The sequence below is a fragment of the Saimiri boliviensis genome, chromosome 8 (genome assembly GCF_048565385.1).
Source record: "Saimiri boliviensis isolate mSaiBol1 chromosome 8, mSaiBol1.pri, whole genome shotgun sequence".
Taxonomy (NCBI): Eukaryota; Metazoa; Chordata; class Mammalia; order Primates; family Cebidae; genus Saimiri; species Saimiri boliviensis.
The window spans coordinates 104,022,029-104,040,574 of record NC_133456.1 but is presented as its reverse complement, the minus strand read 5'-3'; the positions used below and the strand labels follow the sequence as shown (position 1 = coordinate 104,040,574).

Below are 18,546 nucleotides of genomic sequence, written 5' to 3'. Positions count from 1 at the left end.
CCGTCCCCTTCCCACAACCCCAAGGGGAAGCTCGGTGAAGTTCCCCCAGGTGACACCACGGCACTTTGTTTACGCTTCTGACCTCGGTTTTTGTTGTCCTCAGTTTGTCACCTCCATTGGACCTCAGGCACTTTCAGGACAGGATCTTCTGTCACTCATTCATCTTCACATCCTAACACACACGAAAATGCTCATTGTAGGTGCTCAGATAGGTTTTTGTTTTTGTTTGTTTGTTTTTGTTTTTTTGAGACGGTGTCTTGCTCTGTTGCCCAGGATGGAGTGCAGTGGCATGATCTCGGCTCACTGCAACCTCAGCCGCCTCGGTTCAGGTGATTCTCCTGCCTCAACCTCCCAAGTAGCTGGGATTACAGGCATGTGCTACCATGCCTATCTACATTTTGTATTGTTTTTGCTTTTGAGATGGAGTTTTGCTCTTGTTGCCTAGGCTGGAGTGCAGTGGCACAATAGTGGCTCACTGCAACCTCCACCTCCCAGGTTCAAGCGATTCTCCTGTCTCGGTCTCCCGAATAGCTGGGATTACAGGCATGTACCACCATTCCTGGCTAGTTTTATATGTATATATATTTTAAGTTGAGATGTGGTGGTTTTACCATGTTGGTCAGGCTGGCCTCAAACTCCTGATCTCAGGTGATCCACCTGCCTTGGCCTCCCAAAGTGTTGGGATTATAGGCATGATCCACTGCGCCCGGCCTTAATTTTTGTATTTTTTCATAGAGGCAGGGTTTTGCCATGTTGGCCAGGCTGGTCTTGAACTCCTGATCTCAAGTGATCTACCCACCTCGGCCTCCCAAAGTGCTGGGATTACAGGTGTGAGCCACCATGCCTGGCCTCAACTATGTTTTTCGAAGGAAGGATACTTCATGGAGACAATTGTTGTCTTTTAAATATTTGATATGCGCTTGAGCTAGTTATAGATAGCTCTTAATGTGTTCGTCCTGATAAAAGGTTTCTAATGTGACCATTTTAGCTTGCGGAGCAGCAAAGCAAAAATAACATTAATCTGTGTTATTTGACAACTAATGCACAATAACGAACGGATATCTTAAGTATCAGGGAGAATCCTGGTGAGAACGTTGACAAAGTGAATTCACACTCCCTTTTCAAGCAGTTGAAAGGGAGGGGTAGTTTTCCAAGATGAAGACTTAGGTTTGAGTATTTCTCTTTGCCTGACTTTGCTTTTATATAAAAATAGAGGATTTGATTCTATTCCCCTTTAACTCTAAAATTACATTATTCCAGCAGTTTTACTTAACAAGAGTTGACTATTACACAAATGGTTTTGTGCTAACATTAGTAGTAAACACATTTTTAAAACCCTGCTTTCACTCGAGCTCCCAGGCATGCTCTAGAGTTCATCTGACTTCTAATAATGGAAGTGCAAATACATTGAGTGATCACTTCCACAACAGTCCTGTTCCTTTAAGAGATCATGGTTGTTAAGTTAGGAGATTATTGAACCGTATGAGGGTCAATAAAAGAATAAAAAGTCACTGGTTAGCGAGTCGAGGACAAGGAACTTGATCCCAGTTCAGTATCTGTAGATCCATATGCTGCCCACAGTCAGAGAGAGAGTCCCAGGTCTGTGGCAGCTTGCTTTTCCTCGGGATGGCTTCTGGAAGGCTCATTAAATTTGTGGTTTTTGAGCTTCTAGAGTTTGCTGCTTTCTCTGTCCCTACACTTGTGATCACGGAACAGTTTGCCACCGCCTACCAACGAACAAGGGCCAGGTCCGACAACACACACTACTGGCTGATCGTCTCCTGTTCTATTGCCTATGTTGCGTTGGTGACTCTTCTGATATGGGTTCCTGTAAAAGTTCTCCTGCATAAGAAGCGTTATCTTTACAAAAAGATCAAAGGATGGTAAGTAAAAGAATTTTCTTTCTCAATATGGAGTCTTGCTCAGTTGCCCAGGCTGGAGTGCAACCTTGGCTCACTGTGACCTCCGTATCCCAGGTTCAAGTGATTCTCCTGCCTCAGCCTCCAGAATAGCTGGGATTACAGTTGCATGCCACCATGCTTGGCTAATTTTTGTATTTTTAGTAGAGATGGGTTTTCGCCATGTTGGCCAGGCTGGTCTTGAACTCCTGACCTCAAGTGATCCATCTGCCTTGGCCTCCCAAAGTGCTAGGATTTCAGAGGTCAGCTACCGCGCCTGTCCCATAAAAGAATTTTTTAGCACAGAATCCCCATGATGCTTTCAAAGATAAATTTGTTTGTTGTTTGTTTTTGTTGAGATGGAGTCTCACTCTGTCGCCCAGGCTGGAGTGCAGTGGCCCAATCTCGGCTCACTGCAACCCCTGCCTCCCAGGTTTAAGTGATTCTCCTGCCTCAGCCTCCTGAGGAGCTGGGATTACATGCATAAGCCACCATGCCCAGCTAATTTTTGTATTTTTAGTAAATTGGTCTTGAACTCCTGACTTCATGATCTGCCTGCCTTGGCCTCCCAAAGTGCTGGGTTTATAGGCGTGAGCCACCGTGCTCGGCCATTTGTTGTCTGTTTTAAGTTAAGTGGTACAAGCTCAGGTTTGTTATATAGGTTAACGTGTCATGGGGGTTTGTTGTACAGATTATTTAACAGGGTTGAACCACCACACCCAGCTAATTTCTGTAGTTTTAGTAGAGACGGGGTTTCCATGTTGGCCAGGCTGGTCTTGAACTCCTGATCTCAAATGATCCATCCTCCTCTGCCTCCCATAGTGCTAGGATTACAGGAGTGAGCCACCGTGCCTGGCCCGTAAAAGAGTTCTTTAGCAGGGAATTCCAGTGATGCTTTCAGATATGTTTGTTTGTTGTTTGTTTTAAGTTTGGGGTACAAGTGCAGGTTTGTTACATAGGTTAACTTGTGTCATGGGGATTTGTTGTACAGATTATTTCATCACCCAGGTATTAAGGACATCTGTGTTCCTGCAAAGGACACAATCTCGTTCTTTTTCATGGTTGCATAGTATTCTATGGAGTATATATGTAACACATTTTCTTTATCTACTCTATCACTGATGGACATTTAGGTTGATTTCATGTCTTTGCTACTGTGAATAGTACTTCAACGAACATACGGGTGCGTATGTCCGTGTAATAGAATGATTTCTCTTCCTTTGGGTATACACCCAGTATTGGGATTGCTGGGTCAAATGGTATTTCTGTCTTTAGGTCTTTGAGGAATCACCACGCTGTCTTCCACAATGGCTAAGTTAATTTAGACTCCCAGTAACATATCCTGAAAGATATGTTCTAACGTCCTATGGGTAAGGATGTGAGCAGAGCATAGGTATCTAATGTGAGATTGATGGAAGGTCAGAATTACTGCTTCTGTAAATGTATGGATATTATGGTATCTTCTATTATTTTTCTACAGTCATTCATACTGAGTGATAATAACACAGGAGGCGGGTTAGTAAGACTGGAGTTGGTGCCATTCCATGCTGCCCTAAGCAGTAAATGTTGGACCTAATTCTCCTGTACACTATACTGTATAAACTTATCAGAGTCAGTGTATACAAGTCGTGTATACAAGTCATCATCACAAGATGATAATGTGGAATTTTAATTTTGCCTAAAACTGAAAGTACACCTAGTGCTCAACTTAACAACCACGATTGGTTCCGACAGACCAGTCGTACCACAGTTTGGTCGTAAGTTGAGTAGGCTATATGTACAGTACTGTGAAATGATGTTATAAAAATCTTTAAGTCATATTTTATCATAATTTTCTTTCATTATTGTTATATATCATAATTTTCTTTGTTCATTTTATGCCATTTGTATCATCTCTACACTATTTTGTTTCTTATTTTTACATTCGTCAGGTTTAAGTAAAACACTGCATTACCAGTGCAACTGGTTTAATATTTGCAAAACATACAAAATTACAAAATACAGGTGCATACAAAAATACAAAATACAGGTGTAAAAAATACCATAGGAAACATTTTCCCAATTGTAAAACATATCAAAATATATAAACATGTATGAAACATTTTATTGGCAACTCCTCTTGGTAGACATCTTAGGTTTGATGAAAAATATCCAAGGCACAAAACACAAATTGCTGTACTGAGTCTGGGATAACAGTTGAAATGGTGCACGCGGAGACGGTAGTGCTGCCGGAAGCTGGTCCGCACCGTCGTACGCCGAGCTGGGCAACGTTTGCGCTGCCAGACGTGGAGCAGTCGTGGCTAGCGATTGTGGTCGTAAAGTCGAATGGTTGTAAGTTGCGTAGGTCGTAAGTCGATCAATACCTGTAATGTCTACTTTTAATTATTTACATTGCATTTTACAGGCCTAAGTCATACTTTGACCTTTAACTAAGTTTTTTTTTTTTCAAAACAACTGTTCCTTTAGACTTTTTATTTACTTATTTATATGTTTTGAGACAGGGTGTGGCTCTGTTGCCCAGGCTGGAGTGCATTGGTATGATCATCGCTCACTGCAGCCTCGACCTCCCCAGTGGGCTCAGGTGATCCTCCCACCTCGTCCTCCTGAGTAGCTGGGACTACAGGTGTGCAGCACCACACCTGGCTAATTTGTTTGTGTTTTTGTAAAGATGAAGTTTTGCCATGTTGCTCAGGCTGGTCTCAAACAATCCACCCGTCTTGGCCTCCCAAAGTGCTGAGATTACAGGCGTGAGCCACCAAAGCTGGCCTACTTAGACTTTAAAAATAAATAATTTTCTATGTAGGTAAATTCTATTACCCTTGTAGGAGAGGAAAGTACAGTACTTCGATAATGATATAGAGATATTTTAAATAAACCAGTATTTAGTGTTGATTTAACTAGCAGCTTAGCTAATGGCTCTATTGATCCACATAAAGGCATCAAGGAAAGAGAGTCTCTGGTATCAATATATTTTTCCTTTTAGAGCTTCACGTCTCATTCTTACTCATCTGGGACCTCTCTGTTTTCTCTGATAAGTTAATTTTGCTTGCATACTGATGTTTTATTTTATTTTATTTATTTATTTGAGACAGAGTTTCACTCTTATTCAGGCTGGAGCGTGGTAGCGCTATCTCAGCTCACTGAAACTTTCGCCTCCCAGGTTTAAGTGATTCTACTGCCTCAGCCTCCTGAGTAGCTAGGATTCCAGGCACCTGCCACCACTCCTGGCTATTTTTATTTTTTATTTTTTATTTTTAGTACAGACAGGGTTTTACCGTGTTGGCCAGGCTGGGCTTGAACTCCTGACCTCAGGTGATCCGCCTGCCTTGGCCTTCCAAAGCATTGGGATTACAGGTATGAGCCACTGTGCCCTGCCGATGTTTTATTTTGGAAGTGAACAGCATAGATCACATGTGAACAGTGAATTACTGGGAACTTGACCATACACACCGGCAGAAATGTACAAATAATAGACTCTGCACTGGAGCTAGAAATACCATTACTGCGGTTGGGAGGATGCTGGGGGTGAGCTGACACGTGAAATCCATGACGCCCTCCTTAGCTACAGATCCTGGATGTGGCCCCTGCGAACCTCACCGGGAGAGTTTTATTTCTCCGGGAGCAGGGGTCTTAAGGGATTTCTGGAAATAAAGCATTTTGTTGTTGGCACTGCTTTTATCAGTATGGTTTAGAGCCTTCCCAGACCTTAACCAGAGCCCCAGGGTCACCTAAGGGGTAGCTGGGAGCTGGACTGGGCCCTGCACCTCTCATACCCTGTAGGAGTGGCTTTGACCATCCGAGACTCCTGGCTGGGTTAGAATTTTGAGGGAATGGTGGAAGGTTTAAATGACAACAGAAATAAACCAGTGGAAAACTGGCCCACCACTGCCCAGGAAAAAGCTCTTGGGTTTTTCGTGTTTCGGTTTTTTTGTGTTCATATTGACTCAAATTCCTGGGACTAGATTCTGAATGTCATTTAGGCAGCAAACCTTCCCATATAACTTACTGTTATTATTATTAGGCTATTGTAATTCATTCTTCACAGATTGTTGATTATATGCCATGTAAGTACTGATCTGAGGTGGTACAGAAATATGTACTTCTTAGGCCGGGTGCAGTGGCTCACACCTGTAATCCCAACACTTTGGGAGGCCTAGCTGGGAGGACTGATTCAAGCCCGGAGTTAGAGACCAGCCAGGGCAACATAGTGAGACCTCATCTCTACAAAACATTACAAAATCAGCAGGGTGTGGTGGTACATGCCTGTAGTCCCACCTACTCAAGAGGATGGCTTGAGCCCAGGAGTTTGAGCCTGCAGTGATCTATGATTGCACCACTGCTCCAGCCTGAGTGACAGAGTGAGATCCCATCTCTGAAAAACAAAAAGAGAGAGAAATATCTATTTCACCTCATAAAGTAGATTTTTTTTTTTTTTTTTTTTTTTTTTTTTTTTTTTTTTTTGAATCTAGCTCTGTCACCTAGGCTGGAGTGCAGTGGAGAGATCTTGGCTCACTGTAACCTCTGCCCCCAGGTTCAAACAATTCTCTTGTCTCAGTTTTCTGAGTAGCTGGGATTGCAGGTACACAACCACATCCGCCTGATTTTTGTATTTTTAATAGAGATGGGTTTTTACCATGTTGGCCAGGCTGGCCTTGAACTCCTGACCTCAGATGATCTGCCCACCTTGGCCTCCCAAAGTGCTAGGATTACAGGCATAAACCACTGTGCCTGGCCTAAAGTGGAATCTTTATAAGTTTATCATTATTATTCTCAAGATAAAACTGCTGATTAGAGAGGTTCAACAATTCTCCTCGAGTCAGTGAACTAGAGAGAGTGGAAAAGCCAGACTTTGGACCTAAGTCTGACTCTGTAATGGGTACCTCTAGCCACCATCCTAAACTGCCTCTTTAAAGGACAAGGTCCCAATCTCCTGGGGCAATTGCGATTAAGGCTTTCGTTTCTGGTCTTAGTGCATGTGGTATACCAGTAACTTTTGGTGTCTGCTCAGACTTTGTTTTAAAAGTACATCTGGCCCAGGCACCTCCCCTGTGCTAACGTGTTTTGGGTTGTCATAGCTACATCTCTCAGTGATTTCTTTTTTTGGGAAATAGACTTCCCAGTTTTTAGTTTCTGTTTGCGGGTGTGGCTGGCCACAACGTGTTTTAAATAGACAGTGAACAGGTTATCTGTAATTTCAGTGAAACTGAAACTGTTTCTTCCTGGCCAATTTCATGAGCATTATCATATAGTTATCTTTTACTGGCATAGAAGAGAATCAATAACTACTGAGAACTGTTAGAGGAGCTTTACAGCTTCTGTACTACTGAATATAATCTTTATACCTCAGTAAAGCGTAGATGCTAGTGTTCTCATTTTATAGACAAAGAAACTGAAACTTAAAGTAATTAACTTTGTCAACTGATAAAGCTGGCAAGCGGAGCCAGGCATGGTAGCTCACGCCTGTAATCCTAAGACTTTGAGAGGCTAAGGTGGGAGGATCGCTTTAGTGCATGAGTTCAAGACCAGCCTAGGCAACATAGACCCTATCTCTACAAAAAAAATTTAAAAATTAGCCAGGCATGGTGATACGTGCCTGCAGTCTCAGCTACTCCGGGAGCTAAAGGGGAAGGATCGTTTGAGTCCTGGAGATCAAGGCTACAGTGTGTTGTGATCATGCCACTGTACTCTAGCCTGGTTGACAGAGCAAAACCCTGTCTCAAAAAAAAGAAAAGAAAAAAAAAAAAGGTAGCTAATGGGGGAGGTAGGATTTGTGAGCCTGGGTCTGTCTGATTCCATGCAGTTTCCTCTAGGCATGCAAGTTTCTTTTCCTTTATTCTTTCTGACTTTGAATGCCAAGTGTGTTTCAAGAAAAATACAATGTGTTTTGTTTGTTGTTTTCTGGTTCTTTTTTGAGATGGAGTCTCACTCTGTCGCCCAGGCTGGAGTGCAGTGGCACGATCTCCGCTCACTGCAACCTTTGCCTCCCGGGTTCAAGGCATTCTCTTGTCTCAGGCTCTCAAGTTGCTGGGATTGCAGGCTTGCGCCACCATGCCCTGCTAATTTTTGTATTTTTAGTAGAGACACGGTTTCACTATGTTGGCCGGGCTGGTCTCCAACTCCTGACCTCAAGTGATCCACCCACCTTAGTCTCCCAAAATTCTGGGATTACAAGCGTGAGATACATGCCCAGCCAGAAAAATGTGATGCTTTTAATGTCATTAATATACATTTCTTCCAGACATGTATTTGGCTGTTACAATAAATGGGATAGTACATAGGGTGTCATATCTTGATTGCTACATGATGATGAAACAAATTAATTGCTACTAGGGAAAATAAGGATTGAACATATGAATTATTTTTGAGGAATAGTCAAATAGTTGTTTATATGAAATTTCATAGCTCCTGAACATTCATGATTTGATGTTGATGAGACTTATCTGAGAACTTCCCTGAAGGTCCAGGCTGGTGTTATGAGCCCCGTGAGACAGGTCTTCAGGATAGAGTGAGTCATCAGTCAATAAAGGATGTGTCCCAGGAATATACGTAAAAGAAAGCTTGCCTGGATTCAAATCCTAGCTTTGACATTGACTGTGAGAATTTATGTGTGTTATTTGAATTCTTTGAGCCTTAATTCTTTCATGAGCAAAACAGAGACAACTTAGTTTCTTTCTTAGAGTGTTGTTTTAAGAAACTCCGTACGATCATGTATATGAAGTTCCTAGCATTGTACCTGGTCTGTAGTAATCACCCAATGAATGTGTTATGACCTCAGATGAAAGTTACTATTTTCATTAAAAATATGCTCGTGGGCCGGGCGCCGTGGCTCACGCCTGTAATCCCAGCACTTTGGGAGGCCGAGGCGGGTGGATCACGAGGTCAAGAGATCAAGACCATCCTGGTCAACATGGTGAAACCCTGCCTCTACTAAAAATACAAAAAATCAGCTGGGCATGGTGGCACATGCCTGTAATCCCAGCTACTCAGGAGGCTGAGGCAGGAGAATTGCCTGAACCCGGGAGGCGGAGGTTGCGGTGAGCCAAGATTGCGCCATTGCACTCCAGCCTGGGTAACAAGAGCGAAACTCCATCTCAAAAAAAAAAAAAAAAAAAAATATATATATATATATATATATATATACTCATGTTTAATCTTCAGAATGACTCTAAAAAGTGGTAGAAGTTATAGTAAAACTGAAGGAAAATATATGTTGTCAGGAATATCCTTGAATTTGGAGAATTTTGTAGGTTTCTTTTATGCTTTGAGAAGAATGCCGACATGGTGAGATAATTAGTATCTTAGACATATTTTGCATTGAGTTATTATGTTTTATTTTATGTTATATTTATGTTTTATTTTGTTACATTTTTCATTTCATTTTCTCACTAGACCTACATGCCAGTGTTGCGAAGTTGACCAAGTAGATGTAATTCCCATTTTATAAGGGAGGAAACAATTTCAGAGAGCTTGAAACATATACTAAATCGGTGCTGGAGTCTGAACTTTAATCCAGCACCTTCCTCTACTCCTGTTAACACTTCCTGATTTTCCTGGAATTATGGCTCCATTCTAGGGATGCCTGCCAGAATTCATAATCCACAAGGGAGATGCTGGGGGGAATGAAGAAAGCCACTTATATACACATCAAACTGTGTATTCCAGGAAATAAAAACGCTCTCTTCCTGGAACATCAGTAGATGTGTGATACCACTGAGTTATGATCCTAGCCTGAAACTGGGGCAGATCTTCATTGAGAAGGTACACTGGTGGCAGGATAGTCCTAGGGTATTTGTGGAGATTCCCAGACTGCCCTGGGACCTAGAGCTATATTTTGGGTATTCTTTTTTTGTTTTTTGAGATGGAGTCTCTCTCTGTCGCCTAGGCTGGAGTGCAGTGGCATGATCTTGGCTCACTGCAACCTCTGTCTCCTGGATTCAAGGGATTCTTCTGCCTCAGCCTCCCAAGTAGCTGGGATTATGGGTATGCACCCCTGTGCCTGGGTAATTTGTGTGTGTTTGTGTGTTTTTAATAGAATTGGGGTTTCACTATATTGGCCAGGCTGGTCTCGAACTCCTGACCTTGTGATCCGCCTGGCTCAGCTTCCCAAAGTCTTGTGATTACAGGTGTGAGCCACCACACCTGGCCAATTTTGGGTGTTCTTTTGAGTCCTTTGGAGTAGTTGCTTTAGACCATGAACATACCAGGAATCCTGGGCAAGGCAAGTCTGAAAGACCCTAACATTTTGGGCAACATTTTACTTGGCTTAAGTTTTTAACATATTCCATGAGATTTTGCTGTTGATATGCTTCAGGCAATAGTGGTGGGGATCATGGTAGTAGTAGCTGTTGTAGTTGTTGTAAAGTAAGAGCAAATATTTATTGGGCAATTACTATGTACCAAGCATCATTTTAAATACAATGTTTGTATTATCTTAGTTGATTTCCTAATCTGGATAGGCAAGAACAATGGTAGTCTCCACTTTACAAATGAGGAAATTGAGGCAGAGGGGTTTGAAGATCACAGAGCCAGTGAATAGTTGAGCCAAGGCTTCCCCAAGGGAGTCTTGAGCCCCTGACTGCTCTGCACTTCTCCCCGCAACTGAAACACACAGCACTGTGACATCTGTGCACTGCTGGACACACGGGCTAACCTGAGGGAAATGGAGCTCACTTTTCAGCACCTCTGAGAGATCGTTAATTGGCAAGATCCCATTAATGCTGCTGCTTAGCAGTTACTTCTCAGAACATTCCAGTTTATCTTTCTTCTCTTCTCTTTTCTTTTTTTTTAGATGGAATCTCACTCTGTTTTCAGGCTGGAGTGCAGTGGCAAGATCTCTGCTCACTGTAATCTCCATCTCCTGTGTTCAAGAAATTCCCTGCCTCAGCCACTTAAGTAGCTGGGACTAAAGGTGTGCACCACCACATCTGGCTATTTTTTGTGTGTGTGTGTGTTTGTAGAGACGGGGTTTCACTGTGTTAGCTGATCTCCTGATGGTCTTGATCTCCTGACCTCATGATCCGCTCACCTCGGCCTCCCGAAGTGCTGGGACTTCAGGTGTGACCCACCATGCCTGGCCTCCAGTTTCTCTTAGTGAATCTATTATCTATCATGTTTAACATTTTCTTATAGATTTATTGGCTCTTTGTATTTTCTAAAAATCATGTATTTTTGTCCTTGATCTCTTTTTCTGTTGGTATGTCCATTTTTTTGCTACTGATTTATGAGTTCTATAAACATTAAGAATGTTAATTTGTTTTAATTGTACAATATCATCAAGCAATAAGGATGTTGAATTTGATGAAGCATACATTTCAGGGTTATTATCAGTCTTTTAATTTTACTTTGGTGTTTTTGATATAGAGAATCTTTAATTTTCACATAGTTTAAGCTATCAATACTTTCTTTACAGTTTGGTCTTGGGCATTATACATTAAAAGGACCAATAATTTTGTCATAGTTGACTGCAGACTTTATCTTCCTTGCCCTACTATGCCCTGTGTATTAGTCTGTTCTCATTCTGCTAATAAAGACATACCTGAGACTGGGTAATTTATAAAGGAAAGAGGTTTGATGGACTCACAGTTCCACATCACTGGGGAGCCCTCACAATCATGGCTGAATGCAAATGAGGAGCAAAGTCACGTCTTACATGGCGGCAGGCAAGAGAGCATGTTCAGGGGAACTCCCCTTTATGAAACCATCAGATCCATGAGACTTGTTCACTATCACGAAAACAGCATGGGAAAGACCTGCCCCCATGATTCATTTACCTCCACTGGGTCCCTTCCATGACATGTGGGATTCTGGGAGCTACAATTCAAGATGAGATTTGGGAGGGAACGCAGCCAAATCATATCACCCAGTAAACCAGTGCAAATCTATTTACTTTTTGTTTTCTCTCCTCATCCTATGAGAGAAGTCACCACATTCTGGTAATTCTTTCTCTTCATCTCTCTTGTATCAGCTTCTTGTTTTCCATGACTATTTCTCTCATCCCAATTAGGCCCTCATTTCCAGACCATCAAAGCTTGAGTTTCTGATGTGGTTCCTTCATATTTTCATATATTTAAATCCAGTGTCAGACCTGATTCGTCCTGATTATTTTTATTCAAGGAAAAATGAAGACCATTTCATTAACTAACACTTGGGCTCTGGCAGCCTTCACTCACTGGTCTTCTTGCTTTTTGCTTTTCTCCCATCATTCCCTCCCAGTTTGTGTCAATAGGGTAATCCTCTTCTTAAAAAAAAGTTTTCTGGGGCAGGCTCAGTGGCTCACACTTATAATCCCAGCACTTTGGGAGGCCGAGGCGGGTGGATCACTTGAGGTCAGGAGGTGGAAACCAGCCTGGCCAACATGATGGAACCCCGTATCTACTAAAAATACAAAAATCAGTCAGGTATGGTGGCTCGTTCCTGTAGTCCAAGCTACTCAGAAGGCTGAGGCAGGAGAACCACTTGAACCTGGGAGACAAAGTTCCCAGTGAGCTGAGATCACCCCACTGCACTCCAGCCTGGGTGACAGAGTGAGACTCTGCCTCAAAAAAAAAAAAAGTTTTCTGTACTTCAGCCCCACCCCTTAAAAATCTCCTCTTCCCCTTGCTTTTAAATCAAATACTGACATCATTTCACTGTATCCTGGAACTGGGCGAACCCTTAGTGTTCATCTACAAAAGGATTTCTCACAATGTGAATAGATAAGAGCCTATCTCTGATGCTACAGAGAACTCACTACGTTCTGTGGCTTTAATTAGTAGAACAGCCTTTCTTATTCCCTTATGTTGAAACAAAACCTAGCACTATGTAACTCTGTTTCCCGTCGGCTTTGTAGACTTCACCTCCTCTGCCCTTTCTTTATAAATAGTAAAACTTGACCATGGCCGGGAGCTGTGCCCATTGCTGCGTGGTTCCTCATTTCTATTACATTTTGAGCACTCCCATCAGCCCACATAATGTAAACTGCTACTTGTATGATGACAGCTCCCCAAACTGTGTCTCCAGGGATGAGTTCTCTGAGCTTACTGTATCTGCGTTAAACTTTTCCAACATTTGAAGGCAGTGACATCGTTCTGCCATCTCAGCCACGCCACGTCTCGGTCTGCTAAGTTTTCTCTTTTCCAATGGGCAGAGTTCCATCGACCCTTCCTATTCCATGATTTCTGGACTTTTTACTCTTTTGAAAGTCTCCTTAGGATGCTGGCTGGATTTTTAATACCTGGATATTGTCTCACTGGCACCTTAATGTCCTCTAGATGCAGCTACTGACTTCAGATATTGATATAATGCTATTAGCTTCAATTGCAACCATGTTACCTATTTCATAACAGAGTGTATGATTGATTAAATCTCCTAGTTTTACTAGAAATCCTCCAGGTTAACAGTGATCCATGAGTCAACTCTATGGGTTTGTTTAAATGGATATAAATGTACCCATCTCTCTTTATCTCTCTCTCTCTCTCTCTCTCTCTCTGTGTGTGTGTGTGTGTGTGTATGCATATATATATATATTTAGGTTTTTGTTGAGACAGGGTCTTGCTCTGTCATCTGGATTGGAGTGCCGTGGCATGATCATAGCTCACTGTAGCCTCAACCTCCCAGGCTCAAGTGATCCTCCCATCGTAGCCACGTGAGGACTCCAGGTGTACACCACCACACCTGACTGATTTTTTAATTTCCTGTAGCGACAGGATCTTGCTACATTGCCCAGGCTGGTCTCAAACTCTTGGACTCAAGCAATCCACCTGCCTCGGCCTCCCAAAGTGCTTGGATTATAGACATGAGCCACCATGTCCAGCCTCCCTGCGTGAATTCCTCATGTTAGCCAGCATTATTTCCAGGCCACTGCAGGTGCATGCCTTCATTCTCAGGGACTGCCTCCGTCCTCAGGGGCTCTGTAGTCCACTGTGGAGTCTGGACAGTTGTACATGAAAAAACTAGAAAGTGATAGAAACCACTATGCCACCAATCACTAAATTTTATATGACCCACCACAAGTTCTTTGTTATCCCAGAGAAGAGCATCATCAAAGCTTAATACTGACTGGGCGCAGAGGCTCACGCCTGTAATCCTGGCACTTTGGAAGGCTGAGGCAGGAGGATTGCTTGAGACCAGGAGTATGAGACCAGCCTGGGCAACATAGCAAGACCCTGTCTCTACAGAAAATTTTTTAAAAAATTAGCTGGGCATGGTGGTACATGACTATAGTTTCTGTTAATTGGGAGGCTGAGGTGGGAGGATCATTTGAGGCCATGAGTTTGAAATCAGCCTCAGCAACATAGCAAGATCCTGTCCTTCAATTTAAAAAAGAAAAAAAAAAAAAAAGAAAAGAACTTCAGGTGTGGTGGCTCATGCCTGTAATGCCAGCACTGTGGTAGGCCAAGGTGGGTGGATGAGGTCAGGAGTTCAAGGCCAGCTTGGCCAATATGGTGAAACCCTGTCTCTACTAAAAATACAAAAATTAGCCAGGTGCAGTGGTGGGCACCTGTAACCCCAGCTACTCAGGAGGCTGAAGCATGAGAATTGCTTTAACCCTGGAGGCAGAGATTGCAGTGAGCTAAGATGGTGCCACTGCACTCCAGCCTGGGTGACAGAGCGAGACTCTGTCTCAAAAAAAAAAAAAAAAAAAAAAAAAGAAAGGGAGATATCCTTTTTGATTCATCCTTCCTACCTGTCCCTTTCCACCCTGTCCCATCAGCTCACCACAGTGCCTTGAACTCAGCAGCTTTTTAGTACATAATGGTTTATGGACTCAGGTTTATTAGAAAAACACTGTGCTTTGCAGTAGTCAGAGAAAGTCCCATAAGGAAACTTTGATTTGCACTGAGCTTGGAAAGATGGGTGGGGGAGGGCAGCCAGAGGAGAAGGATGAGTATGTGGAATGAGCTGACGTAGTGAATTACTTAGGGGGTGGGAAAAGACCTACTTGCTGAGAGAGGAGCAGGTGGCGAGAAATGAGTTGGCCGTACTGCAGAGTGGTTAGGAGCATGAGTTTTGGAATCCAAAGGTTTGAATTCATCTTTCACTTCCTAGCCGTGGGATTTGGGCAAATTAATTCAGCCTTCAACATCAGTTCATCATCTGTTAAACAGGGTTGATACCTCACTCAGAAAGTTGTTGTGGAGTTGTTGTATGTAAAATCTTTCCTGTAGCGCTTGGCCTATGGTATGATAGGAGCTCGTTGAGCTGTGGTTAAGAGCCCAGTGTTATTATGTGTTGGAATGTTAAGATTAGATTTTGGAGAGCCTTAAAAGATGGGCAGGGAAACTTAACTTCATGAGTTAGGTAAAATAATTTATGAGCAGAGTCATTCCCCAAGTTGTCACCTGAGGCTTTCCATCCACCATGCTTCCTCTGTGAGAAATCTCAGGGCCAGAATGCTTGCTGCACACACAGGAATTTTTTACCTAATGTGACTGAGCTGATTTAGTTCATCCTTAATGGGCCTCATTCCTAGGAGGGGCCTTCTCATTGCCAGTTTATTACAGATGCACATAGAGGGCTACGGGCAGTGCTCTAACTCAGTCTTTCAGGTGGAAATTATACCACGCCCACACGTCCTTTTCTTTAGCCAGTCGTACTATGGTTGCAAACTTGCATTCTTTTCAGCATGAATAGTCTTTCAAATAAGTGTCTATGATATTTCTAACGTAAATTATATTACTTGTATATTAGCTTCCTAGGACTGCTATAACAAAGTATCACAAACTTGGTGACTAAACCACAGAAATTTGTTTCAAATTCTGAAATACCTAAATGTTTGGAGGTGAGAAGTCTAAGATCAAGGTGACGGCAAGGATGGTTCCTTGAGAGAGACGGAAGGAAGGCTCTGCTCATGCCTCTCTCCTGGCTGCCGGTGGTTGCTGGCAATCTTTGGTGTTCCTTGGCCTGTAGATGTATCACTCTAATCTGCGCCTTCTTCTTCACATGGCATTCTTCCTATGTGTTTTCACCTAGTCTTACCCACCTGCATGTCTGTTTTCAGATCCCCCTCACTTTTTTTTTGAAACAGAGTCTCCCTCTGTCACCAGGCTGGAGTGCGGTGGTGCAATCTTGGCTCTCTGCAACTTCCACCTTCTGGGTTCAAGTGATTCTCCTGCCTCAGCCCCTCCATGTAGCTGGGACTACAGGCACTCACCACCATATCCAGCTAATTTTGTATTTTTAGTAGAGATGGCGTTTCAGCATGTTGGCCAGGATGGTCTTGATCTCTTGACTTTGTGATCTGCCCACCTCAGCCTCCCAAAGTCCTGGGATTACAGGCATGAGCCACCACTCCTGGCCTCAGATTTTCCCTTTTAAAAAGGACACCAGTCATATTGGATCAGAGTCTCCCGTTACACCCCATTTTCACTTGCTGACATCTATAAAGACCCTATTTACACTGGGCATGGTGGCTCACACCTGTAATCCCAGTACTTTGGGAGGCTGAGGTAGATGAATCACCTGAGGTCAGGAGTTCAAGACCAGTCTGACCAACATGGTGAAACCCCATCTCTACTAAAGAACAAAAAAATAAATAAAAAGAAAAATGCTTAGCCAGGCATGGTGGTGAGAACCCATAATCACAGCTTGGGAGACTGAAGCAGGAGAATCTCTTGAACCTGGGAGGCAGAGGTTGCAGTGAGCCAGAATCGTGCCATTGTACTCCAGCCTGGGCAACAGAGCAAGAGTGTGTCTCAAAAAAAAAAAAAAAAAAAAAAAAAAAAAAAAAAAAAGACCGTATTTACAAATAAGGTCACATTTTGAGGTACTGGGGGTTGGGACTTAAACATGTCTATTTGGGGATATACAATTCAACATGGCATTTCACTCTCTGACCCCCCAAAATTCATGTTCTTTTGGTGTGCAAAATAGACTCATTCATGTCAACACCTCCAAAAGTCCTAATCGTCCCAGCATCAACTCTAACTCCCAAATCTCGGCTATACATCACCAACGCAAAATCCCAAAACCTTCCCTCAAAATCATCCAAACAAGTTATGAGTGAGACTTGGGATATGATTCCTCCTGGGGCAGAGTTTCTTTCCATCTGCAAACATGTGAAGCCAGACGAACAGTTAGTTGCTTCTCACATACAGTGGTGGGGCAGCATAGACTTTACCATTCTGAAAGGGAAAAATTGGAAGGGAAAGGAGTCATGGACCACGCGCAAGTTCAAAAGGTAGGAAGGAAAATCCCACTGGCTTTTAAGGTTTAAAAATAACCCTCTGTGTCTTGATGCTGATTCCTCTGGGCTCATCATCCAGGCTTATGAGGGTAGCAGCCCCAACCCCTCAGCCTTGGATGGTCATGGTTCTGTCCTGTGGATTCATGGTGGGCACCTCGGGGTTGTGTGTGCAGCCACAAGTCTCCCCGGCTTTGGAACCACTATCAAAGTCATTTTCCCCTTTTTCAAAAGATAACACATTTGCAGCCAAATAGGTCTATCAACCCATTTCCTCCCTAAAGTCCTAGAAGTACAACAGCATTTCTTCATTTCGTCTGCCACCTTCAGTCCAAGCCAGTGGTGTTTCTGCTGAGATGGTTGGCTGGATTCACAAACCATAACCTTGGTGTTCGCTTCTGAACGTGCTTTCTTAACATTTGCAATATGGATAGCCTGAGAATTTGCCAAATTTTCAAGTTCTAATTCCTTTTGGCTTAAAAGTTTCTGTTTCAATTTATCTCTCTTCCTTCACTCACATTTTATTATAAAATAGCAGCAAGAAACCAGACTGTGCCTTCAACACTTTTCTTTGTAACAGCCTCAGCTAAAAATCTGAATTTATTACTTACAAGTTCTACTTTGTATCCAATAGAACACAGTACAGCCAAATTTTCTGTCATTTCATAGAAAGGATCACCTTTCCTCCAGTTTCCTATAATATTTTCCTCATTTCCATCTTAAACCTCACCAGAAGCACCTTAGGATTCATATTTCCAGCAATACTCTGTTCATAACAATATATCTATTCTCTAAGGTGCTGAAAGCTTTCTCTATAACCCTCCTCTTTTCTTTCTGAGCCCTCACTAAAATCTCCTTTAACACCTGTGTCTCTACCAACAGTCTCTTCAAGGCAATCTAGGCTTTTTCTGTCTTGCATCTCACAACTCTCTGGGTCTCTACTCATCCCTCAATTCCAAAACCACTTCTACATTTTTAGATGTTTGTTACAGCAGCATTCCACATTCCAATCACAAAATCAGTGTAAGTTTCCTAGAAATTCCATAAGGAAATACTACTGACTGGATGACTTAAGTAATGTAAATTTATTGCCTCAGAGTTCCAGGGGTGAAAACACAGATCAAGATAGCAGGATTGGTTCCTTCAAATGGATATGAGAGAGAATTTGTTTCATGTCTTTCTCCTTGCTTCTGGTGGTTTTTTGGTAATCTTTGATGGTTCCTTGGCTTGTAACACTCGGATTTTTGTCTTCATTACATTGTATGCTTCCTAGGTTTCTTCACATAGTCTTCCCTTTCTGCAACTCTGTCACCAAATTTCTCCATTTGTATAAGAACACCAGTCATATTGGATTAGGACCCACCTTAATGCTCTTATTTCAACTTGATTATCTCTGTAAACATCTTATTTCCAAATAAGATCACATTCTGAAGTACTGGGGTTTGGGATTTCAACATATCTTCTTTTGGAGACACCATCTGATCCATA

General features: G+C 42.6%; 1 protein-coding gene across 1 annotated transcript in view; it reads left to right on the top strand.

The window, feature by feature from the left end:
• The first annotated feature begins 388 nt into the window (after positions 1-388).
• TMEM236 (transmembrane protein 236) overlaps positions 389-18,546 on the top strand; it is a 48,048-nt gene continuing 29,890 nt past the window's right edge. The window contains exon 1 of the mRNA XM_003930643.3: positions 389-1,883. Coding sequence (XP_003930692.1) covers positions 1,627-1,883 — 257 coding nt within the window. The 5' untranslated portion in view covers positions 389-1,626. The remainder of the gene's footprint in view (positions 1,884-18,546) is intronic.